Here is a 17,545-nt window from a genome sequence, read left to right as displayed (position 1 = left end):
GGGTGAGGTATTATTACCATCAAAGGACTGTCTTGGCATTGCGCTACCGAAATCAGCAATACCGTTTTCTGATAACAAGGTACCAGCTCAAGAAGACGGTATGGGAAACGGGCTGGAGATGTTGTCGGACGAGGTGCAGTCACTGGTGGAAAAGATCTCCTTACTGGTCGTCGTCCATTTCAACGCGTACCTCCCTGTCTACGAGAAGGAAGAATTCATGCAGTCCGTGCTATAGTCTGGTACGTCGGTACGCGATATGCTTCTGGCGGCTCTGCACGTTTTTCCAACCACCTTCCAAGAGCCGTTGTCTTTCTAGTAAATCCGCTATATTTATCTCGCGGTCGTCTTCTACCTTAAAATTTATTGGCAATATTTGCATAACAGCCCTTCGACCTTCGACTTCCAACTGAGCAAGGGGAACTCTGCACTCTCATAGTTTTTTCTCCTTCTTCGTTCCGCTATTCTTATCGCCTCTGGGCCCTCGATGGGAGATGCGGAAGGATAGCGGATGCATTTCTATCTACGATGCTACCTTGAATCGCGTTACATCACGCGTCAAACTTCAATTTTGGTCCTCTCTCGATGATTATCCACTGATGTCACACACTTTGTACGTAGATATAACAGTAATGTTGGATAACATGTAATTGAAAGCTTTCGTTCTCAGACCTTCATCAGGCTATACTATACCCCGTTGTTTCAAGAATGACGAAAACTGGGGCGCATTATTTTAGCTTGTTTCCCATTTCTGTGAGAAGTTCCGACTCGTACGCATGAACTTCCGCGTTTTCATTTACCCGTGGAAGCTAATTTCTTATGGCAAATGAATTGCGACGCTTTTATCGTGACAGCGAAGGGTAAATACGCCTATCTACATCAAGTGAACAACACTAGTTCTTGACAAAAGAGATAGTGATGTATTAACTTGTATTTGAATCTTTTACGAAACGTCGAAGTACGGAGCCGCAAGTGACGTTGGGATGAATAAATGCCGGAATAAATTAACTTCTGCACCTCCCGTTGGATTGTATCTCAATTCCATTCCTCAAAGCCTGGAGAGTCGAGACCGAACTTACCCCTTATTGCCAACGCCGCCATTGTCACATTAATCCCCTTAAGCTTCAGCGGGCTAGCAGTAATAACACATTCTACCACGAGGGGACTAAAGTATCGTCAAGGTGCTACTACTTACCATCCGACTTTAGACCCATCTCCGGGACCGGCGGGCTCCATGGGGAAAATTTCACAAATTCAGGTTGGATTCCTAATAGCATCTCCTTTTTGGAGCCAAGTTTTCTTCTCTCACCTGCCACCTTTCATAGATTTCATTCTATAAAGAAGCCATTTCGTATTAACAGCTTTCAATGAATGTATGAGCGAAGTCCATAGTATGCATATTAAAGACTAGTCCACTCTACCTCACATGCGGTCTGCCGATGTTAATTAGATAGCTGGTTTCCGCTAAACTCAGCAACATTAATAGTAATGCCAGTGGAGCAGAGGCGTCCCGCTTTGTCCTTGTTCCGTGCCCAGAGTTATGGCACTATGTAGGTTTTGATTTATATTGATGCGGGATTTGTACACCGCAGACCGTTTTCGTTGTGCTACGGTGTGGTAGCAAGGCGCCATATCGAGTTTTTGGATTCCAACGAGAAGATCAGTTCCACGATCTTCATTGGCGTTCACGTTTCGCGTCGAACCAGCAAGTGGAGATGTACCTCGTGTCTGCCAAAGCCTCGGACAATTGACATGGCTTTCCCTTGCTTTCCCTTGATGAGACACCTGGCGAGCACGCCAGGTGCCAGCCGTTGCACCACAGAGGATCAAGCAAGTTGCAACTACTAAATGTTCGGTAGCAGTTGCTGTGTAAGAGATCAACTGGACGGATTTGGTAGGTTGATCTATATACACGGCCCGTCGGGAGAATAAAGGATGGCCGCGTGCCTCAATCTTGTTCGGGTTTGAGGAAGGCAGCGCCACCCGACTATGGTTGTCCCATGGCGACCTTGCCTCAATGTTCATATTAATTATCGCCTTATCTTCGTTCCCGCATTCATCTGCGAATGCCTCCGAGGCGCCCGCATTGACCATCAGTTCCGCACTTCTGATTTACTGCTGCAGCTGTCCTCTTTCCCAAATTTAGATTCAATCCCAGCTAAACTGTAATAAGCAGGTTTGGCGGAACCGAAGAGATATGTCAAATCTATGGATTATCAACGCATGTCTTCCACCAGGATTTCAATCAATACAAGAGGATCCTGGTTACGAGGGTTACGAGGGCACATGGACTGTACAATGCTCTAACGGCATGGTAACCGGCGTCTTTCAGACTGGAGATTCTGAAATGGGAAACCCAGTGGCTGAGGATTTGCAACTTGTTGACGCACGAGGAGGACTTGTGCTTCCCTCGTACGTTGCTTTAAAATTAAAGTCTGACGCAACTAATCGTCACAATCGAACACTTTCGCGAAAGGTTGTGCCATGCACATATTCATCTCGACAAATGCTTCATCTTGGATAGGTGCGGTGATCTCATAACTGGGTATGTATTCATCACCCTCTGCTTGCTCGGAAAGCTGGCCCGGGGAAGGGTACCATTAAAGTACCATTAAAGCTTAGCCAACACCCGCAGAAACATGGTAGAGAAGTGGCCAGCAATAACTAATTGCCATTTACTCCTCTTCTATTATTTCAGGTTTTGTCATGACCAACTCATATCCGATTTCATAGGGGTTTCAATGAGGCAATGGAATTTACTGCAAAGGCGAAGCAGAGCTTCCCTGCGGACCTAGATGACCTCTATCGACGTGGAGCACAACTAATCGAAGAGAGTGTGGAAAACGGTGTGACTTCCATGCGGGCCCATGTAGAAGTAGATGAAATCGTCAGATTTTCATGCCTCGAGGTGGCAATCAAACTCAAAGCTCAGTACGAAGACATTTGTTATATTCAGATCGCAGGCGTGTTTCTATTTTTACCATCTCCCTGATTTCACTCCTAACAAGTGTATGCCATGTAGTATTTGCACAAGAAGCTCTGTTCGAAAATGCATCCGACGTAGAACCAGGAGAAAATTATAAAATCCTTTGTCAGGCTGCAAAAGTGGAAGGAGTTTCCGCAGTCGGATCTGCACCCTATGTCGAACCGACTACGGAACAAGCAAAGAAAAATATAGCACTGGTATTCGAAGCGGCCATGAATTCTGGAGATGGGTTGCGCCACATCGATTTTCACCTCGATTACAATTTGAACCCAACGGCGGAACCTCTGATTTATGAGGTCATTACCCAGGCTAGAATATACTGTTCTTCACGTCCTAAAGAAAAGGCATCACGAGCACGGTAAGCGGTCAGTAAGAAACGTTTTGTTGAGCTCACTTTTAATTGCCACCATTCATTTAGGCCACGCATTACTATTGGGCATGCGACCCGACTTCAGTTATTCTCTCCAGCAGAATGGCGCTCCTTGAGCGCATCCATCAGCGACCTCCCTATAACTCTCGTGGGTTTACCCCAATCTGACATGTATATGCAAGGAAGAGATTACTGGGACGATCCGCTGGGACCTCCGAGGAGCACATTGCGGGTGCCATTCCTCGAAGAGGCATATGGCATCAAGGTGGCAATGGCGGTGAACAATGTGGACAATGGGTTCACGCCACAAGGGACTCTAGACCCCTTAAGCTCTCTTGTTACCTTTGGAGTTGCCGTATTTCAAGCCGCCACACCGAGAGCTATCAGAACTTTGATTGTGAGTTATTCTACTAAACTCACGCTCAGTGACAGAATGAATTGTAAGTAGGAGTCAGTCACCGTGATATCGAAGCAGGCAATCGGGCTTGAGCCCTGCAGTTTAGCTGCGGCCTCAGAAACGTCCATGGATGAGGGTGAAGACGACTCTGGCGTGTCATCATCTCTGGGCAGCGAGAAAGGGGCACATGCGACTCGGACTTTGCCCACGGATCTATTTCCGACGAGAGGTGATCCCGCAGACTTTGTGATTCTTCACGATAACAAGACCTTACGGTCTGTGGCGCTTAATCCTTCATTTGAAAGGACAACAATTAAGAACGGAAAGGTTATTGCGAGGCGTCAAAAGCGGCGTTGGATAGTCGGAAACTCTAACTGAGACTTCATGCAGCATCAATAAGCCAACTTATATTCAACCACCGAATGGAGAGTGTTGCCACAACCCTCAAGACATGCAGTGCAGTAGAGAACGGAGTAAACCGATGTAGGTGTGTGCACCATGCATAATTCATGTTTTCTGGTATATGGGCATAGTGCTTTCATTTGAGATGGGTTGCAATACGGCTGGTTCCAATATGCCAATTATTCGGTAAAGCTGCGCTGTAATTATTCATGTCGATCACACCCGTATACACATTGAATGACAAGTCGCGAGTATTCTATATCGCTCACGGGCGAATATGTAACGTTCAGTAAACGTTTTAGCAGTCAATGAGAACTTTTATACATGGCTCATTAATTTGTCTAGGTCTACCAGCGTTCTAGTCCCACTCACAAGAAGAAAAAAAAGATCCTACATTGAGTGGCTGACACAAAAAAACTACTACACGGACGAGAACAGGGAGTTTGTAATACAACAAGTGACGCGTATGGCACTGGAATGAATATTTAACTAAAAGGAGATTTCATTTGATTTATGGATGAGCCTTGCATATAAGGCAACTTCAAGAAAAGTAGAATAGGTCGAACATATTAACTGTCAGTGCAGCACCAGCAGGGAAGAAGATAAGTACCGAGTAATGACAGACGAAAAAAGTATACTCATAATCAATGACACACAGCGAATATACACGAAAGGGTCCGCCTGAATCCGAGACGGACTCTACCGGGGTATGGCCAACAAGGCGGCGCATATAACCCATGTAATCACAAAAGCAAAACCAGCACTGCGGACGACAATCTCCCACTGTCCTCTCCGGATAACAGGACTTAGTATCTGAGTAAGAGGAACAGCGAAAGCGGGCACAGCGTTCACGAGGCGGCTCTGTTTCTTTACTCGTTCCGCTGCCCTAGTATCCGTAGTGGCGTAGGTGGAAAGGCTGAGTGTTGATTTGGAGTTGACATTCGAATGTGATCTATGACTAGATGGCTGGGAAGAAAGATAGGGCGGTAGACCTCCAAGAAATGCGGGACCCGAATCGTCTTCCCCATTTGATCCCCATTTTTTAAAGCTACATCTCGTTTGAACTCGGTCAATAAAGTCCAAAAGCCATTTCCATCGACTTCGCTCCTCATCATCTCGACCTGAGTGTTCTCCATTGGCGGACTGTAAATCTTGACTCCGTGAAAAGTCGTTCCAAGCGGCCCCAAACTCAAGGTCCGTAGGTGAATCAGCACGCTGTCGTTTTGCCCGAACAGGTGGTAAACCATCGAAATCAAAATCGGGCATGGGTTGTCTGCAAACAGTCCCATAATTCGAATTGTCTGAACCATCCATCGTACGATGATGATACCATTGGGGACTCATAGCCTCAGCGTCCCAGCATCTTGTAACATCTGTGCTTGTATGGGATCTGAAAGGTAAGATGAACGTAGCTGTGGTCGAAAATGAATCAGGAGAGCGAGGTGCTGTTTCCGTCCGCCTCTCTTGGTCTTTGCGGAGCTCGCCCTGTCGCAGCCCTTCCGTGTCGTTCATAGGATTACTACATTCTAATAGGATGGGACACGTGGAAGATCCTTCGATCGCCTTTGCCTCAGTATATCCAGGTGCCATGGAGAAAGGTAAAGTTTCACGAGAATAGATTGACGTAGCGGCATCAGAGAACCCGGATACCGATATAGAAGAAACCGGTCGCTTCTGGCGAGGAATATGGGAGCGACCGTGGACTGCTGCAGGAGATGATGGGAGATCAAGCGGTTGTGGAGGCAAATAATGCCAGGGTTGGACGTTGGGTTTCTTAGAGGGAGCAGGCCTTGCGAGCTCGAATTTCCGTAGCTGCCGAAGATCGCCCAGGATGTATACACCCAAACAAACGCCATGAAGTGCACACAAAAGGATGGTCAAGCCGATCCACAAGCCTGGAACGGCAGCGAGTCTCAGGAATCTTGAATGATGGCCCACAAAATTGGCGACAATGGGGGGTAGGAAGCCAACCAAAATAATCAGGATGGATGCAATGATTCCGCACAGAACGCGACGGTTGCCAACGTTAATCAATTGTCCTTGGATGAATTGCCGAAGACTTTGTTCCAACATCAATCGAATTTCTTTTTCAATTTCTTGGAAAAGAGAGGGATCTGGAGGGACACCTTGGTCGGGAATTTGAAATGGAGAAAGGAGAGACGCCGAGAGGTTGAGCTCATAGTTGGAATCGGGAACAAAGAAAGTGTTTTTTGCTCGAGAATAAAATGTGGCGAGACGAGAGGCCGTGGTTGGTGCAAACACCGTGTCTGAGGGTGATTTCCGCAGCCTTTGCCATTCAGCGTAACGAGCTCGATAGTCCCGTAGCCAGAGAATGAAGTAGCTGAATTTCGTGATTAGATCAAATATGATAGAGCATTCGTTACATAGGCACACACAGATTTTCCGCACACATTTCAACATATAGGAGCCACTCTTCGAAGTCCTTCAACCCGAGCGGCGGTAGATGCTTCCTATCGAGGACGTCGTCGAGACGGACGTTGAAGAGTGGGGTAACACCGAAAGAACGGACTTTTCCAACGGCGGGGGGAGGGTTGCAGAGACGAAAGGGGAGGGTGAGGATGGCTCTGAGCGACGGATTGACGGTGGACGGCTGGGACTGGACGACAGCCATGGCCCCAAGACGGGCGGGAGGATGGGAGGAACGCCTTAAATAAAGAGGAGCGCTTTTTGTGCGCCATCGAAGCTGTCGAAAAGTTTAAATTGGCAAAAGAAGGAGGCAGCCCCGGGCTTGCCGATAATTTCAGGCGCTCCAAGGGCAGAATTTAAAATTGGTCCATGTGGGGAGAATTGCGACCCCAGAATAGCCACCACTCTAAAAGGGTCGCTTGTGTGCTCGGTTAATTCGATTCAACCGCGTGAAATATCGAACACCACAACCCCTGTGGCAGGATGGAAGGTTATCTGAGCTCCTCATAGCGTCCGAGTTCCATGGTAGGTAGCAGAGAAAATGTGGACTGCCATACAGCCTATCAGGAGTTCTTTTTTTTCGATAATGAAAAACTTCCCATTCTTGGCACATCTTCTGGCGTAGTTTGAGCTGAGATAAGAGTTCGCGAAGCAGAAGCATAGGAACAATAACTACGACTAGAATGTTTTTCACGCACGTTCAGCTGCCGGACGACGCGAGTTTCGTGTCTGAAATAGAATACTCCTCACCTCGGCCAGAGAAAAGCGTCATTGGTCCTCCGTATTTAAAATGGTTTTGACAATCGTTACCGTGACCATATCCAACACGGCTTTAGGAATCCGAGTCGCAAATACGGTTGACCCGCAGCTTGGGGACCATTCCTCCTGCCACACAGTACCCCATTGAGACCATTCACCTCATCAGAAGTATTTGCACATTGGATGGTACCACTGACATGGTACATGAAGCGGCATTCGAAAAGAACTTCTGCTAGTCAGAAGGAGGTTCCCGTTGTCTCGGCTTCAGTATAATAACGCCTCAGCAGATGAACCAGATAGAAAGAGAAAGGTTAACTGAATGCGAAGTGGTCATTTGTTTAAATGCCAGCATGTGTGGGCGAGGATTAAGGGCAGCAACGTGAATTTGAGTTGATGGTCGGAAGTATCAGGGTTAGCGCAGGTCCGACCCTTGCTGTCAGAGATGGCGTTGTTTTCATTCTTTCCAAATACACTACTTTGGCGCTAAGATTCGTGATAGGCCCCACGGAATGTCTAAACTAACAGATACCGGCAAGCGCAAGGAACAAAGAGATCTAAATTCTGATGCATCAGGGAAAGACATTGATGGTACGATCTGAATGTGCTAGCTCTAAACTAGACCGGAGTCTAGCATGTGGAGGAATGTAGACGAATATGTGTTGTGTAGACCAAGAAAGAGGGAATATTCGATCTTTCGGCCGGCCTGTGGTGCTAGTGGCAAGAGAGAGAAATTCAGAAATCCGGCGGTCCGTATAAACATATATATACATTGATCATCCATCCTAACCACACTCGCCGAGCACATCTTTCCGCCCTTGAGCAACACGAACAATCGTCAACATCATGTCCGGGTACAAAGCGCTAATTGGGAAGGCAGCACCGCCATTCAAGTTGAAGAATTATGATGGCAATGATTATGACGTCAAGCCTGGCGAAAAGGGTATTCCACTAGTAATATTCTTCTATCCACAGGCCGGTGAGTATACATCAGTACCGGATAGAACCAAGGTGCCGACGACACTGTCGAAATCTAGGATCCTTTGGATGTACGAGACAAGCATGTCAATTTAGAGACGCAGTGGCGGGTAAGCACTTTAAGCACTTTGACCATCCGGCTTACACCAATGACCTGGAACAACCGACAGAGAAGATGAATTTCTCCGCAGACAAGGTGGAGATAATTGGCGTGAGCCCTGATCCAGTAGACAAGCAGGAGGCCTTTGTGACAAAGGAAAAGTTAACGGTGAGCTCAACTTGTGTCTCGGACTTTGCGGCCTAAACTCACGAAATCAGTATCCTGTATTAAGTGACGTATCCAAGAGCGTTGCTGGATTATATGGAGTTGGACGTGGAATGTGGGGAATAGCAGCAATTGCTCGTGTCACTTTCGTGATCGACAAGAAGGGGATTGTTAGGTGAGAACGTCGAACTTGCAAGGTTGTTCATTGATGATTGATTCCGAGTGCGTGATTAGAGATGCGTTCGAAGGAACGATGAATTTTGGAGCCCATGCCACATTTGTTGAAAAATGGTTGGAAACCTTGAAGTCGGAGGCTTAGCAGTGAAGGAGAGTCTTCACAAGAAGGGTTATGATAGGAGTATATATCGATTTTCTTCAGTAGACGAGTAGGAGTGTTACTTGCGACCCGAAAACTCCTAAATATGTTCCACGTGGCCACCCTCGAAATCACGAGTCCGGGTGATTCTGCCCATCCCTCCGGTATCCGAATGATGCGGATGTCAACTTTGTTAACCGGCGCAATATCATACGCAAAACACCATGGTTGTGCTTCTCACGTTGCATTTCCTGCACTTTCAAGCATCCATTTCTACCTGTTTTCTTACCTCTTTGCTCTAGGCTCATCAAGGTTGCCCTCTTTCAAAACCAAAACACCCCCTCGAAGCGTTTTTCTGTTAGATCAGGATGTCTATCGTCACCCCAATCACCAAACTTCTTAATATACGAGTGTAAGTGTCATAGAACCCAAGTCCTAAATAGAATCCTCATGCAAACGCAGACCTATCGTTCAGGGAGGCATGCAATGGTACATTTTCTTCTCCCTACGTAGTAATAAACTCAACTCATTTCCACTAGGGTGGGCGTTCCGCGACTCGCTGCCGCCGTTTCTGAAGCTGGAGGACTCGGTTCGCACTTATAGTCTGCTAGACGACCGTGCATTACTCATAATGCAATAGGAATTCTTACCGGCTTGACCCAACCCACTCCTGAGGCGCTTCGTCAAGCCATTCGTGAAACTCGTAAATTAACATCAAAGCCCTTCGGTGTTAACATCACTCTTCTACCTACTATCAACCCACCGGACTATGCTGGCTATAGTAGAGCAGCGGTAGAAGAAGGTGTCAAAATCTTTGAGACGGCGGGCAACAATCGTGAGTAATTTTTTTTTTTTTTTGAATTCTATGAATGACACGCTGGTATGTTACGCAGCTGGACCCCTTATAAAGTATTTCAAAGAAAACGGTTGCATCGTGATCCACAAATGTACTACAATCCGACATGCAAAAGTATATTTTCTTTTCTTCTATGATCGTACTGTCGTTGATTTTGTTACCAGAGCTCAGAGAGGTTAGGCGTTGATATTTTGAGTATTGATGGGTTTGAATGTGGGTGCAACGGTTCACTTTTTGATGACCGAGATAAAAACGTGCCTTTTTACAGGCGCTGGCCATCCAGGAGAAGATGATATCGGGGGATTGTACCTAGTGGGTCGGCTCATCTTCATGATGAGATTCTCATGCTGATATGACATTGCAGCTCGCACGAGCCGCTCAAGAACTCAAAGTTCCCTACATTGCTTCAGGAGGTATTGCGGATCCGCGTGGGTTCGTTGCTGCTCTTGCTTTGGGAGCATCGGTAAGTTGAAAAAGTCACTAGATCGGATTTTTCTTGACAATTCTTTACAGGGCGTGAACATGGGTTAGTATTGACTTACGCTGTATTTGACGCGTGAAATTAAACTACGTCTTCAGGAACTCGCTTTATGTGCACGGTTGAAAGGTTCGCGGATCAATCGACCCACTGGAGATACCCTACTAAAATCATTATCTAGTCCTATTCATCAGAATATCAAAGATAAGATTGTGGCATCAACGGAACGTGATACAGTCCACATCTTTAGGACAATGAGGAACACTGCTCGCGTGTTCAAGAACAAGGTGTCTATGGAGGTTGTCCGGATTGAGGGGCGGCCCGGAGGCGCAAAGTTCGAAGATATCAGGGAGCTAGTCGCTGGGAGTCGGGGACGCCAAGTGTATGAACTCGGGGATCCTGATTATGGGATTTGGTCGGCCGGTATAACGGTTGGATTGATCAATGACATTCCTACATGCGAAGAACTCTTGAAAAGGTTTGAAAAGGGGGCTCAGACTATTGTTTCTAGCCTCACGTCTAGTGTTAAAACACAAGATGAGCCTTCCAGAGCTAAGCTGTGAGAGACATGGTAGACTGTATTAAGTAGATAATGCATATAATTGTTGCATGTAATGTACGGCAGTGTTTGGCGGTTACCCGAGGAACGCATTCTCAATGCGCTCCTGAGAAGCGCGTCAACTTTGAACCGAGGCCCGAGGGCGCGATGGACGCGACGAGTCCCGTGATCGTATTTCCAGGACCCCGGATGCGAAACGCCGATAGAATTGTACAAAGAGGGAAGGCCCGGCGGTAAAATTGCCAATTAGAGTAAACCGCGGTGATAGCCAGGGGTGCACGGGGTCGTGGCAGCATCGTGGCTTTGGTTCAAGTAATTTGTTGACGCCGATGTTCAACTCCACATTCCCCCTTTCTTGCGCCAACCGCCATGGCTTCAATAAGCCCCTCGACGTCGCCCCCCAGGACCCCAAACGATGCACGGATAGGAGCCGCTGCATTGGGCCCACGAAAATCGGCAACCCCATCATCTGATGACTCTATAGAGGATCTATCGTTCGACTACATCATAGACGAGAACGGGAAATATCTCAGAATATCGAAAGGCTCTTCGAAAGGCTCGCCCCAATCGTATACCCCGCCTACGCCACCAGATGATCCTATCGAACGCAAGGAACTCAGGAAACCGCCGTCACCAATATCACTCAACTCACCTCTCCAACGTTCATCGCTTTCTCGTTCGGAGAGCGCTTACTCAGTTTTAGAAACCGTACCTACTGCCGTACCGGATCGACCCGCTCGTTCGCTCAGTCGAACAACTTCAGGTCCTGTATTATCAAACCCACCCTCATATGCGGCGCCAACCTCATCGTCAACAGCAAAACCTCGCACCGCTCCACGCAGAATAGCTCTCGAAGAAGCTCCCGAAAAGCATGACTTTGGGCCAGCCTCGTCTCGCTCGAGACAGCCTCCCGATTTCCACTCGCAATCTCACCAGGATGAGAAGGAGAACATCAGTGAAACCGATGAAAACGCGTACCAGGCATCAGCTCCTGGAAAGAGACGACGTTCACCCACTTTACCGCGATCGTCTGCTCGTACAGCGATACGCCCTCCCCCATCATCGATACGTGCAACAGATACCTCATCACGAGCGGTCCAAGCGCGGCAAGTGGGCACTGCCTCTAATCGTCCTGCGCGGATGATCAAGTCGGTTTCAACATCAACCGCACCCAAATCTGATCGATATATTGACACTGACGCCAGCGAGAGCGAGTATGGCCCTTCGCCAACTTCAGCCTCGGGCCATGGTGATAGGGATCCGCATATTGGATCTGCGCCGAATGGATTAGAGAGTGATGAGGATGCAGAATTTGATCCTCCAAATGTGCCATTCCCTTCCTCTTCTGCTTCGTCCGGTATGTTTGGCAGGCAGAGAAACCACGTCATCAGCACAGCGTCGGTTTCCAATGCGCTCAACCAGTCGACTACTCGCCCCAGAAGATCAGCGAGCCTAACTGAGGGCTTAGGTGCGTTCCAGAGATACAGTACGCAATTTTTGCACTAATGATATATGAAAGCCGGCAACGATGATTACCAACTTCAGGTTCAGCAACAGTACGCGAATGGCCACTCGCGTCCTGGAACGAATCTCGGTAAGTTCCATGATTGGAAATGCGGAATCGTGTGATAAGACGCGACGTCGCTTTAGGTATGAACACAATCAATGAGGACTCGGTTGTTCCGAAGCGTGTTCCCGTGCGAGAGCGCGAACAACAAGAAGCAGAAATCTTGAGTGATTGCGAAAGTAGGTTTTTCTATTTCTTGGGCGAACACCTGAATTGATATACTTCTAGAATACATTCGTGAAGTTGAGATTGAAGCTCGCGAGCCGGAACCTTCACCTCGTCAATCACCTTCTCCCACTCACTCAAATGTCCATCGAGCTCGTTTAGCCCATGGTCACCGCCGACGAGACTCGGACACCCTCAAAAGCGGAGCACCTTCAACTACGGGGTCTCCGACGGTCGCTGACTATTTGCCTCGAGTGTCGAAACCTAGTCATGGCCGTATCTCTCCACCGTCATCGCGAGCACCACAGGGAAAGATTTCGCCCTCAGGCCCAGGACCGAGAGCTCGTCTTTCACCAAAGGGGCGGATGTCCCCACCCACTACGAGAGGTCGCCTCTCACCCAATCCATCCGCAGTGTCCACCGGCACAGAATTCTCGAAGCATCGCCGTACCCCGACGGCTCCCGATTTCCCGACTGCTAACGACTTGGCTGACTCTGGTGCATCAGAAGCATTTTCTGGGAAGGCAAGCGAGCAGGAGGAAGATTATAACAACGAACGCGAGCGAATGGCGCCAGCGCAGTCCACTGGGACACGACAAGCTTCTCCACCGCCCGCATATACGACTCAGCCTTCTTTCGCGCAAGCGGCTCCCTCACTGGCATCTTCTCAACTTAACTCTATACGGCCTGTCGACGTACGCCCTCCTCCCCCCTCAATCCAAACGCCCCGAGTCATCGTGGTCAACAAAAGACCTTATGCTCGACTCGATTTGATAGGCAAGGGGGGCTCATCACGCGTCTTCCGGGTTATGAGCCATAACAACGATCTCTATGCAATCAAGCGCGTCTCTCTAGATCGCACCGACAATGAAATGATGGCCGGATATATGAATGAAATTGCCCTTCTCAAGCGGTTAGAAGGAAACCACCGTATCATCCGATTGATAGATAGTGAGGTCCGTGCTGGACCTGGAGGGACAAAAGGGCACTTGCTATTGGTTATGGAGTGTGGAGAGATCGACTTGGCGAGGCTGCTGCAGGATCAGATGAAGAACCCACTAAATATGGTCTGGGTGGCGTACTACTGGCAACAGGTACGTGGTCGCTTGTAGCCATCATTGTACCTTTTGGTTGGATGTGTTATAGATGCTACAAGCCGTACATGTGATTCATGAGGAGAAAATCGTACACTCCGACCTCAAACCCGCGAATTTTGTCCTCGTTCGCGGGCAACTCAAGCTCATTGATTTTGGTATTGCCAATGCCATAGCCAATGACACTACCAATATTCAAAGAGATCATCAGGTGAGTAGCGAAGCGTCGCCGCCTTTTCTGAATTGCTGATTGCCATGGGTTAGGTTGGCACGATTAACTATATGAGCCCGGAAGCTATTGAATTGCCCGATGGAATGCGTCGCCTCAAAGTTGGAAGGCCTTCGGATGTCTGGTCATTAGGCGTCATCCTATACCAGATGATATACGGTCAACCTCCATTCCAACATTTGCCATTCCTTCAGAAGATGAGGGCAATTCCGAATCAAGGATACGCTATTGAATTCCCCGAGTTCGCCATGCCAACTATACCGGGGTCGAAGAGTCCAAATGGCGACCAAATTTCTCCGCCCACAAAACTCGAACACCTCAAATGTCGCGTGCGAAGCGACGTCATTGACAGTATCAAACAATGCTTAACACGTAACTCCAAAGAACGGGTAACCATTCCCGAATTACTCGAGCATAGCTGGTTGTCGATGAAAGAATGTGAGACTTGGCTGTTTCCAGGTTTGCGGGTTTTATACTAACTAATACCTTCCTCGGTAGCCGAATTAAACGCACCCGTGAAACCTCAGCTCGCGCATGATGAGGTTGTTATCAATCCATACTACATGCGTCAATTGCTTCATTACGGCATCAAACTTGGAGCTTCGCAAGGCGACTCAATGGATCCCGATGCCCTTTTGAAAGAAGCAGAGGTATGCTTTACTTGATTGAACTGCGGGTATATTCTGACATACGACCTTGTCAAAAGCGTTTGGTTGCAGAGCTCAAGTCTCTTCACACGTGAAAGCTATGCTTGAACTCATTTTTCCATTATACGCTTATCTGCATTTGAATTATCCTTCCATAACTGCATCATGTAGTATTGTTCATAAGCAATCTTCTGCATCCAAATTCCTCTCCCAATTTCTGTTTATCGTCCTGCATATGAATCATTTCCTTCTTTCTCTTTGCTTTCGTAGTTGTGGTCTTAGCCTCTATCAATGAGGACAATTTTGCTGTGTCGTTGTCGTGTCATTATTTTATTCCTTTTGTTCAAATTATAGGGGTTCCGTTGGTTTCCTCTTTCAGTAGTGGGTTGATTCTCACTTGCCCACCTTTTTTCCGCCTCCTTCGAATTATTTTTCATTATTGCACTATGCTATGCGTTTCTATGTGATTCGAGTTGTAAACGGCTCTTTGAATCTTTTTTGTATATTAGTTTACTATGTGTTGAGGTCGCGCTTGCAAATACAGTAGATAGAAGAAAAAAATGAAAAAGGTCTTACTTTTTAATATACTAGTCCCAATTTAGTTCACAAAAAAATATTAGCCGGGCGCTTGGCGCTTATCCCGAGGATGGTTTTTGTCCAACCGCAAGGACATACATATCATAATTTCCTGATTTAGCTTGTTGATCGGATATGATCGGTTGTCAATGTAAATGGAGAATTGGGGGGATTGGGGTCCTGTTCTTTCAATTAAGCGGGGTGACTTGAGTGACAAACGATGAGGAGTTGAGCTATGTTTGCAAAACTTCAGAAGTTTGTGTGAGTGTTTTATTTTTTGAACAAACGCTGTGTTACCTGTGTTGTTATCCATCTAAATGATTTGGGGGTCGGGAAGTGAGAAACAATCGAGTTGATTTTTAGATTGATGAGACTGAGACTGATTGAACAACGGTACAAGTACTTACACTTTTAACTACACATATGACAATCATCACCACAACACAAAGATGATCAAGAGATGAAACGTCCCTTGTCATTTTTATACTTATCGCTTGAGAAAACATGTAAGACGTATCAGAATTGAGATGATCATAATCAAAACATCAGTTGAGAACCCGAGTTCATGGCCTTTTCATAGCTCTGAAACAATCACAATCAGAGAACAATGATATTCACCCCCCACCTGTGACACGCCGCTGGAGCAAAAGAAAAAAATAGATTCCTAGATAAGTTAAACTGTACATTGGCTTCTCCTGCGAGCACCACCGGTAGATCCCCAAGGTATAAGACAGCATCGATATTACAAAAGGGATAGAACAGATCGAGAAAAAGAAAAGCATAAGTATGAATCAATAGCGAAAAAACGAAGGTGACCAGAAGAAAGACTTCTTTTCAAAAGATGAGCGACCTGAATATAGGTACCAGACCCACCCCCTGTCGCGTACCACTAAAGATGGTTTAATGCGCATGCCCCACGCGACGGTAGTTGGCCTTGTCATAATCAACTTCCCGATCAACCGTTATTTTGACGCCAGGGTTCGAGCCATCCAGCAAATTCGGCTTGGCATCGGTGTCATTGACACTGCTCTTGTTGTCAGACCATTCATGCTCGGGTTTGGATGCCCATTCGACTTCAGGCTTGGAGCGCATATCAGCGAGGTCAATGTTTTGAGGGGGAAGTGACATGTTGGTTTGAACGGCGGAGCGACCAGAAACGACATGTCCACTGCGAGAAGCGTGGGAGGCAGTCACACCAGAAAGAGCGAATGAACCACCATAGTCGAGTTTGCCGCGTACAGATAGAATGATACGCAATGTCATCGACGTTGTGAGAACGGCAGCCATGCTAGTGACAATGGTCTTGACAGGGTCTTCGGGGCCGGTGGGCGTCATGATGAACCAGAAGAGCATATTGACCATGTTGACAAGCCATATAGCCTAAATAGGATTGGTATAGATTCCACGCGGCAAGATGCGCACTCACGCCATAAAGATTGAGACCATCACGAAGCATGAGCTTCCACGGGCTAAGAGGCTTGTTCTGTAGAGACTTGAGGGATCGAACAAGGGCTAGACCGAACTAGAAAAGATTCATTCGATTTTGGGAAAGAAATACCAGTGAGAAATACTAACGGAAACGGTGTAGAGAAGGGTCGGAGCGACCCAGTATATTCCAACCCAATTATGCTTGGGACCTGCGATACATCCTTGGCCGGGTTTGAGGGGAACGGCTATCGCAAGTAGGTAAGAAATGATGGATCACGAATAGGAGGCGCTGGCACATACAGCGGAAGAAGCCGCAAGCAATCCCAGTCACCACAACTTGCGCAGCGAACAGGAGCCCCATCAAAGCTAATATCCCTCGTTGTTTGTTATATATGGCCGTGATGCGAATGACATGAACGGCTGCGGGCAGATATGAGCCGAGTTGAGATCAAGCGACACAAGAATTCGCACCAGATGCAGCGGCGAGCAGAATCGCGGTACAGATGGGTTCGAAAAGGTAGAAACTTTGGCAGCGCTGTAGAATCATTAATGGGTGTACAAGACGAGAGAAAAAGGGGTGTGCGAACGTCTTGTGTCCATTTGGTATCAAAGAATGCGACGGCTGGAAGAGGTATTAGTTGATGATAACATGAATGAGCTGATATAGCATACCGACAACAATGAATTCCGCTGGCATGAATAACCTGAGAAAGTGAAAGATGACCTTGAGAATGGGCCATCCCGGTGATTTGAGGAGCCTCCATGTTCTGGGCGACAAGACGAGGGTGTCCCATGCAGCGACGGTGAGGGTGCAAACGAGAAAGTATTTGTGTGCGCTGAGATGGGGAGGGAGATTGAGAGAGTCGGGGAGGAGGCTGGAGATGTCTGGAGTAGGGGGAGTGGGCGTGGCCATGGTTGCGGTAGGGAGATCAGCAGACCCCTCTTCCTACTTATACCATCCCCGATCAGTCACATCACGCCACTCCCGGGGTCCTTGCTGCTACGCCCGCCTCGACCTCCTCTCTGACTGCAATGCCACAAAGGGTGGCCCC

At 47.6% G+C, this 17,545-nt stretch overlaps 8 protein-coding genes across 8 annotated transcripts in view; 6 read left to right on the top strand and 2 right to left on the bottom strand.

Annotated features, from left to right (window-relative positions):
• AGABI2DRAFT_207333 (hypothetical protein) overlaps positions 1–650 on the top strand; it is a gene marked incomplete at its 5' end in the record, with an annotated part of 2,665 nt that extends 2,015 nt beyond the window's left edge. The window contains one exon of the mRNA XM_006462678.1: positions 1–650. Coding sequence (XP_006462741.1) covers positions 1–235 — 235 coding nt within the window. The 3' untranslated portion in view covers positions 236–650.
• Positions 651–2,048: 1,398 nt separating this feature from the next.
• On the top strand, positions 2,049–4,128 carry AGABI2DRAFT_179374 (hypothetical protein; the record flags this gene model as incomplete). Its single annotated transcript, XM_006462677.1, has 6 exons — positions 2,049–2,409; positions 2,522–2,542; positions 2,731–2,960; positions 3,020–3,341; positions 3,402–3,750; positions 3,802–4,128. The coding sequence occupies exons 1-6, from the start codon at positions 2,195–2,197 to the stop codon at positions 4,126–4,128; spliced, it is 1,464 nt and encodes a 487-aa protein (XP_006462740.1). The 5' UTR covers positions 2,049–2,194.
• Positions 4,129–4,667: 539 nt separating this feature from the next.
• On the bottom strand, positions 4,668–6,803 carry AGABI2DRAFT_179373 (hypothetical protein). Its single transcript, XM_006462676.1, has 2 exons — positions 6,549–6,803; positions 4,668–6,493 (listed from the first exon to the last, which is right to left on the bottom strand). Exons 1-2 carry the CDS (start codon positions 6,782–6,784, stop codon positions 4,852–4,854), a joined length of 1,878 nt encoding a protein of 625 aa, XP_006462739.1. The 5' UTR covers positions 6,785–6,803; the 3' UTR covers positions 4,668–4,851.
• Positions 6,804–8,114: 1,311 nt separating this feature from the next.
• Positions 8,115–9,004, top strand: AGABI2DRAFT_193844 (hypothetical protein). Its single transcript, XM_006462675.1, has 5 exons — positions 8,115–8,314; positions 8,373–8,423; positions 8,484–8,581; positions 8,632–8,753; positions 8,813–9,004. The coding sequence occupies exons 1-5, from the start codon at positions 8,182–8,184 to the stop codon at positions 8,895–8,897; spliced, it is 489 nt and encodes a 162-aa protein (XP_006462738.1). The 5' UTR covers positions 8,115–8,181; the 3' UTR covers positions 8,898–9,004.
• A 123-nt stretch (positions 9,005–9,127) lies between these two features.
• On the top strand, positions 9,128–10,861 carry AGABI2DRAFT_224327 (hypothetical protein). The gene is made up of 11 exons (XM_006462674.1): positions 9,128–9,306; positions 9,357–9,383; positions 9,434–9,483; positions 9,535–9,729; positions 9,788–9,864; positions 9,915–9,963; positions 10,019–10,062; positions 10,115–10,213; positions 10,264–10,276; positions 10,330–10,357; positions 10,410–10,861. The coding sequence occupies exons 1-11, from the start codon at positions 9,263–9,265 to the stop codon at positions 10,789–10,791; spliced, it is 1,008 nt and encodes a 335-aa protein (XP_006462737.1). The 5' UTR covers positions 9,128–9,262; the 3' UTR covers positions 10,792–10,861.
• Positions 10,862–12,321: 1,460 nt separating this feature from the next.
• On the top strand, positions 12,322–12,702 carry AGABI2DRAFT_193841 (hypothetical protein; the record flags this gene model as incomplete). Its single annotated transcript, XM_006462673.1, has 3 exons — positions 12,322–12,381; positions 12,438–12,533; positions 12,583–12,702. Coding segments are annotated over exons 2-3 (213 nt in total), but the record flags the coding sequence as incomplete, so codon positions are not given.
• A 128-nt stretch (positions 12,703–12,830) lies between these two features.
• On the top strand, positions 12,831–14,701 carry AGABI2DRAFT_224326 (hypothetical protein). Its single transcript, XM_006462672.1, has 5 exons — positions 12,831–13,613; positions 13,666–13,824; positions 13,878–14,280; positions 14,341–14,492; positions 14,549–14,701. Exons 1-5 carry the CDS (start codon positions 12,885–12,887, stop codon positions 14,582–14,584), a joined length of 1,479 nt encoding a protein of 492 aa, XP_006462735.1. The 5' UTR covers positions 12,831–12,884; the 3' UTR covers positions 14,585–14,701.
• A 1,264-nt stretch (positions 14,702–15,965) lies between these two features.
• On the bottom strand, positions 15,966–17,406 carry AGABI2DRAFT_73048 (hypothetical protein; the record flags this gene model as incomplete). The annotated part of the gene is made up of 7 exons (XM_006462671.1): positions 15,966–16,445; positions 16,492–16,587; positions 16,641–16,738; positions 16,794–16,913; positions 16,965–17,028; positions 17,081–17,115; positions 17,166–17,406. The coding sequence occupies 7 exons, from the start codon at positions 17,404–17,406 to the stop codon at positions 15,966–15,968; spliced, it is 1,134 nt and encodes a 377-aa protein (XP_006462734.1).
• Positions 17,407–17,545: the final 139 nt, after the last annotated feature.

The sequence above is a fragment of the Agaricus bisporus genome (assembly GCF_000300575.1).
Source record: "Agaricus bisporus var. bisporus H97 unplaced genomic scaffold AGABI2scaffold_7, whole genome shotgun sequence".
Taxonomy (NCBI): Eukaryota; Fungi; Basidiomycota; class Agaricomycetes; order Agaricales; family Agaricaceae; genus Agaricus; species Agaricus bisporus.
The sequence above is the reverse complement of the archived record's forward strand: the minus strand, read 5'-3'. Positions and strand labels throughout refer to the sequence as shown.

Coding starts and splice junctions, on each gene's coding strand:
- AGABI2DRAFT_224327 (XM_006462674.1), top strand. CDS start 9,263: ATGTCTATCGTCACCCCAATCACCAAACTTCTTAATATACGAGT. Junction 9,484..9,534: donor TTCTGAAGCTGGAGGACTCG/GTTCGCACTTAT, acceptor ATAATGCAATAG/GAATTCTTACCGGCTTGACC. Junction 9,865..9,914: donor CTACAATCCGACATGCAAAA/GTATATTTTCTT, acceptor TTTTGTTACCAG/AGCTCAGAGAGGTTAGGCGT.
- AGABI2DRAFT_193844 (XM_006462675.1), top strand. CDS start 8,182: ATGTCCGGGTACAAAGCGCTAATTGGGAAGGCAGCACCGCCATTCAAG. Junction 8,315..8,372: donor ATTCTTCTATCCACAGGCCG/GTGAGTATACAT, acceptor GTCGAAATCTAG/GATCCTTTGGATGTACGAGA. Junction 8,424..8,483: donor ATTTAGAGACGCAGTGGCGG/GTAAGCACTTTA, acceptor AACAACCGACAG/AGAAGATGAATTTCTCCGCA.
- AGABI2DRAFT_224326 (XM_006462672.1), top strand. CDS start 12,885: ATGTCCCCACCCACTACGAGAGGTCGCCTCTCACCCAATCCATCCGCA. Junction 13,825..13,877: donor ATATTCAAAGAGATCATCAG/GTGAGTAGCGAA, acceptor GCCATGGGTTAG/GTTGGCACGATTAACTATAT. Junction 14,493..14,548: donor CCCTTTTGAAAGAAGCAGAG/GTATGCTTTACT, acceptor CCTTGTCAAAAG/CGTTTGGTTGCAGAGCTCAA.
- AGABI2DRAFT_179373 (XM_006462676.1), bottom strand. CDS start 6,784: ATGGCTGTCGTCCAGTCCCAGCCGTCCACCGTCAATCCGTCGCTCAGA. Junction 6,494..6,548: donor GAAATGTGTGCGGAAAATCT/GTGTGTGCCTAT, acceptor CACGAAATTCAG/CTACTTCATTCTCTGGCTAC.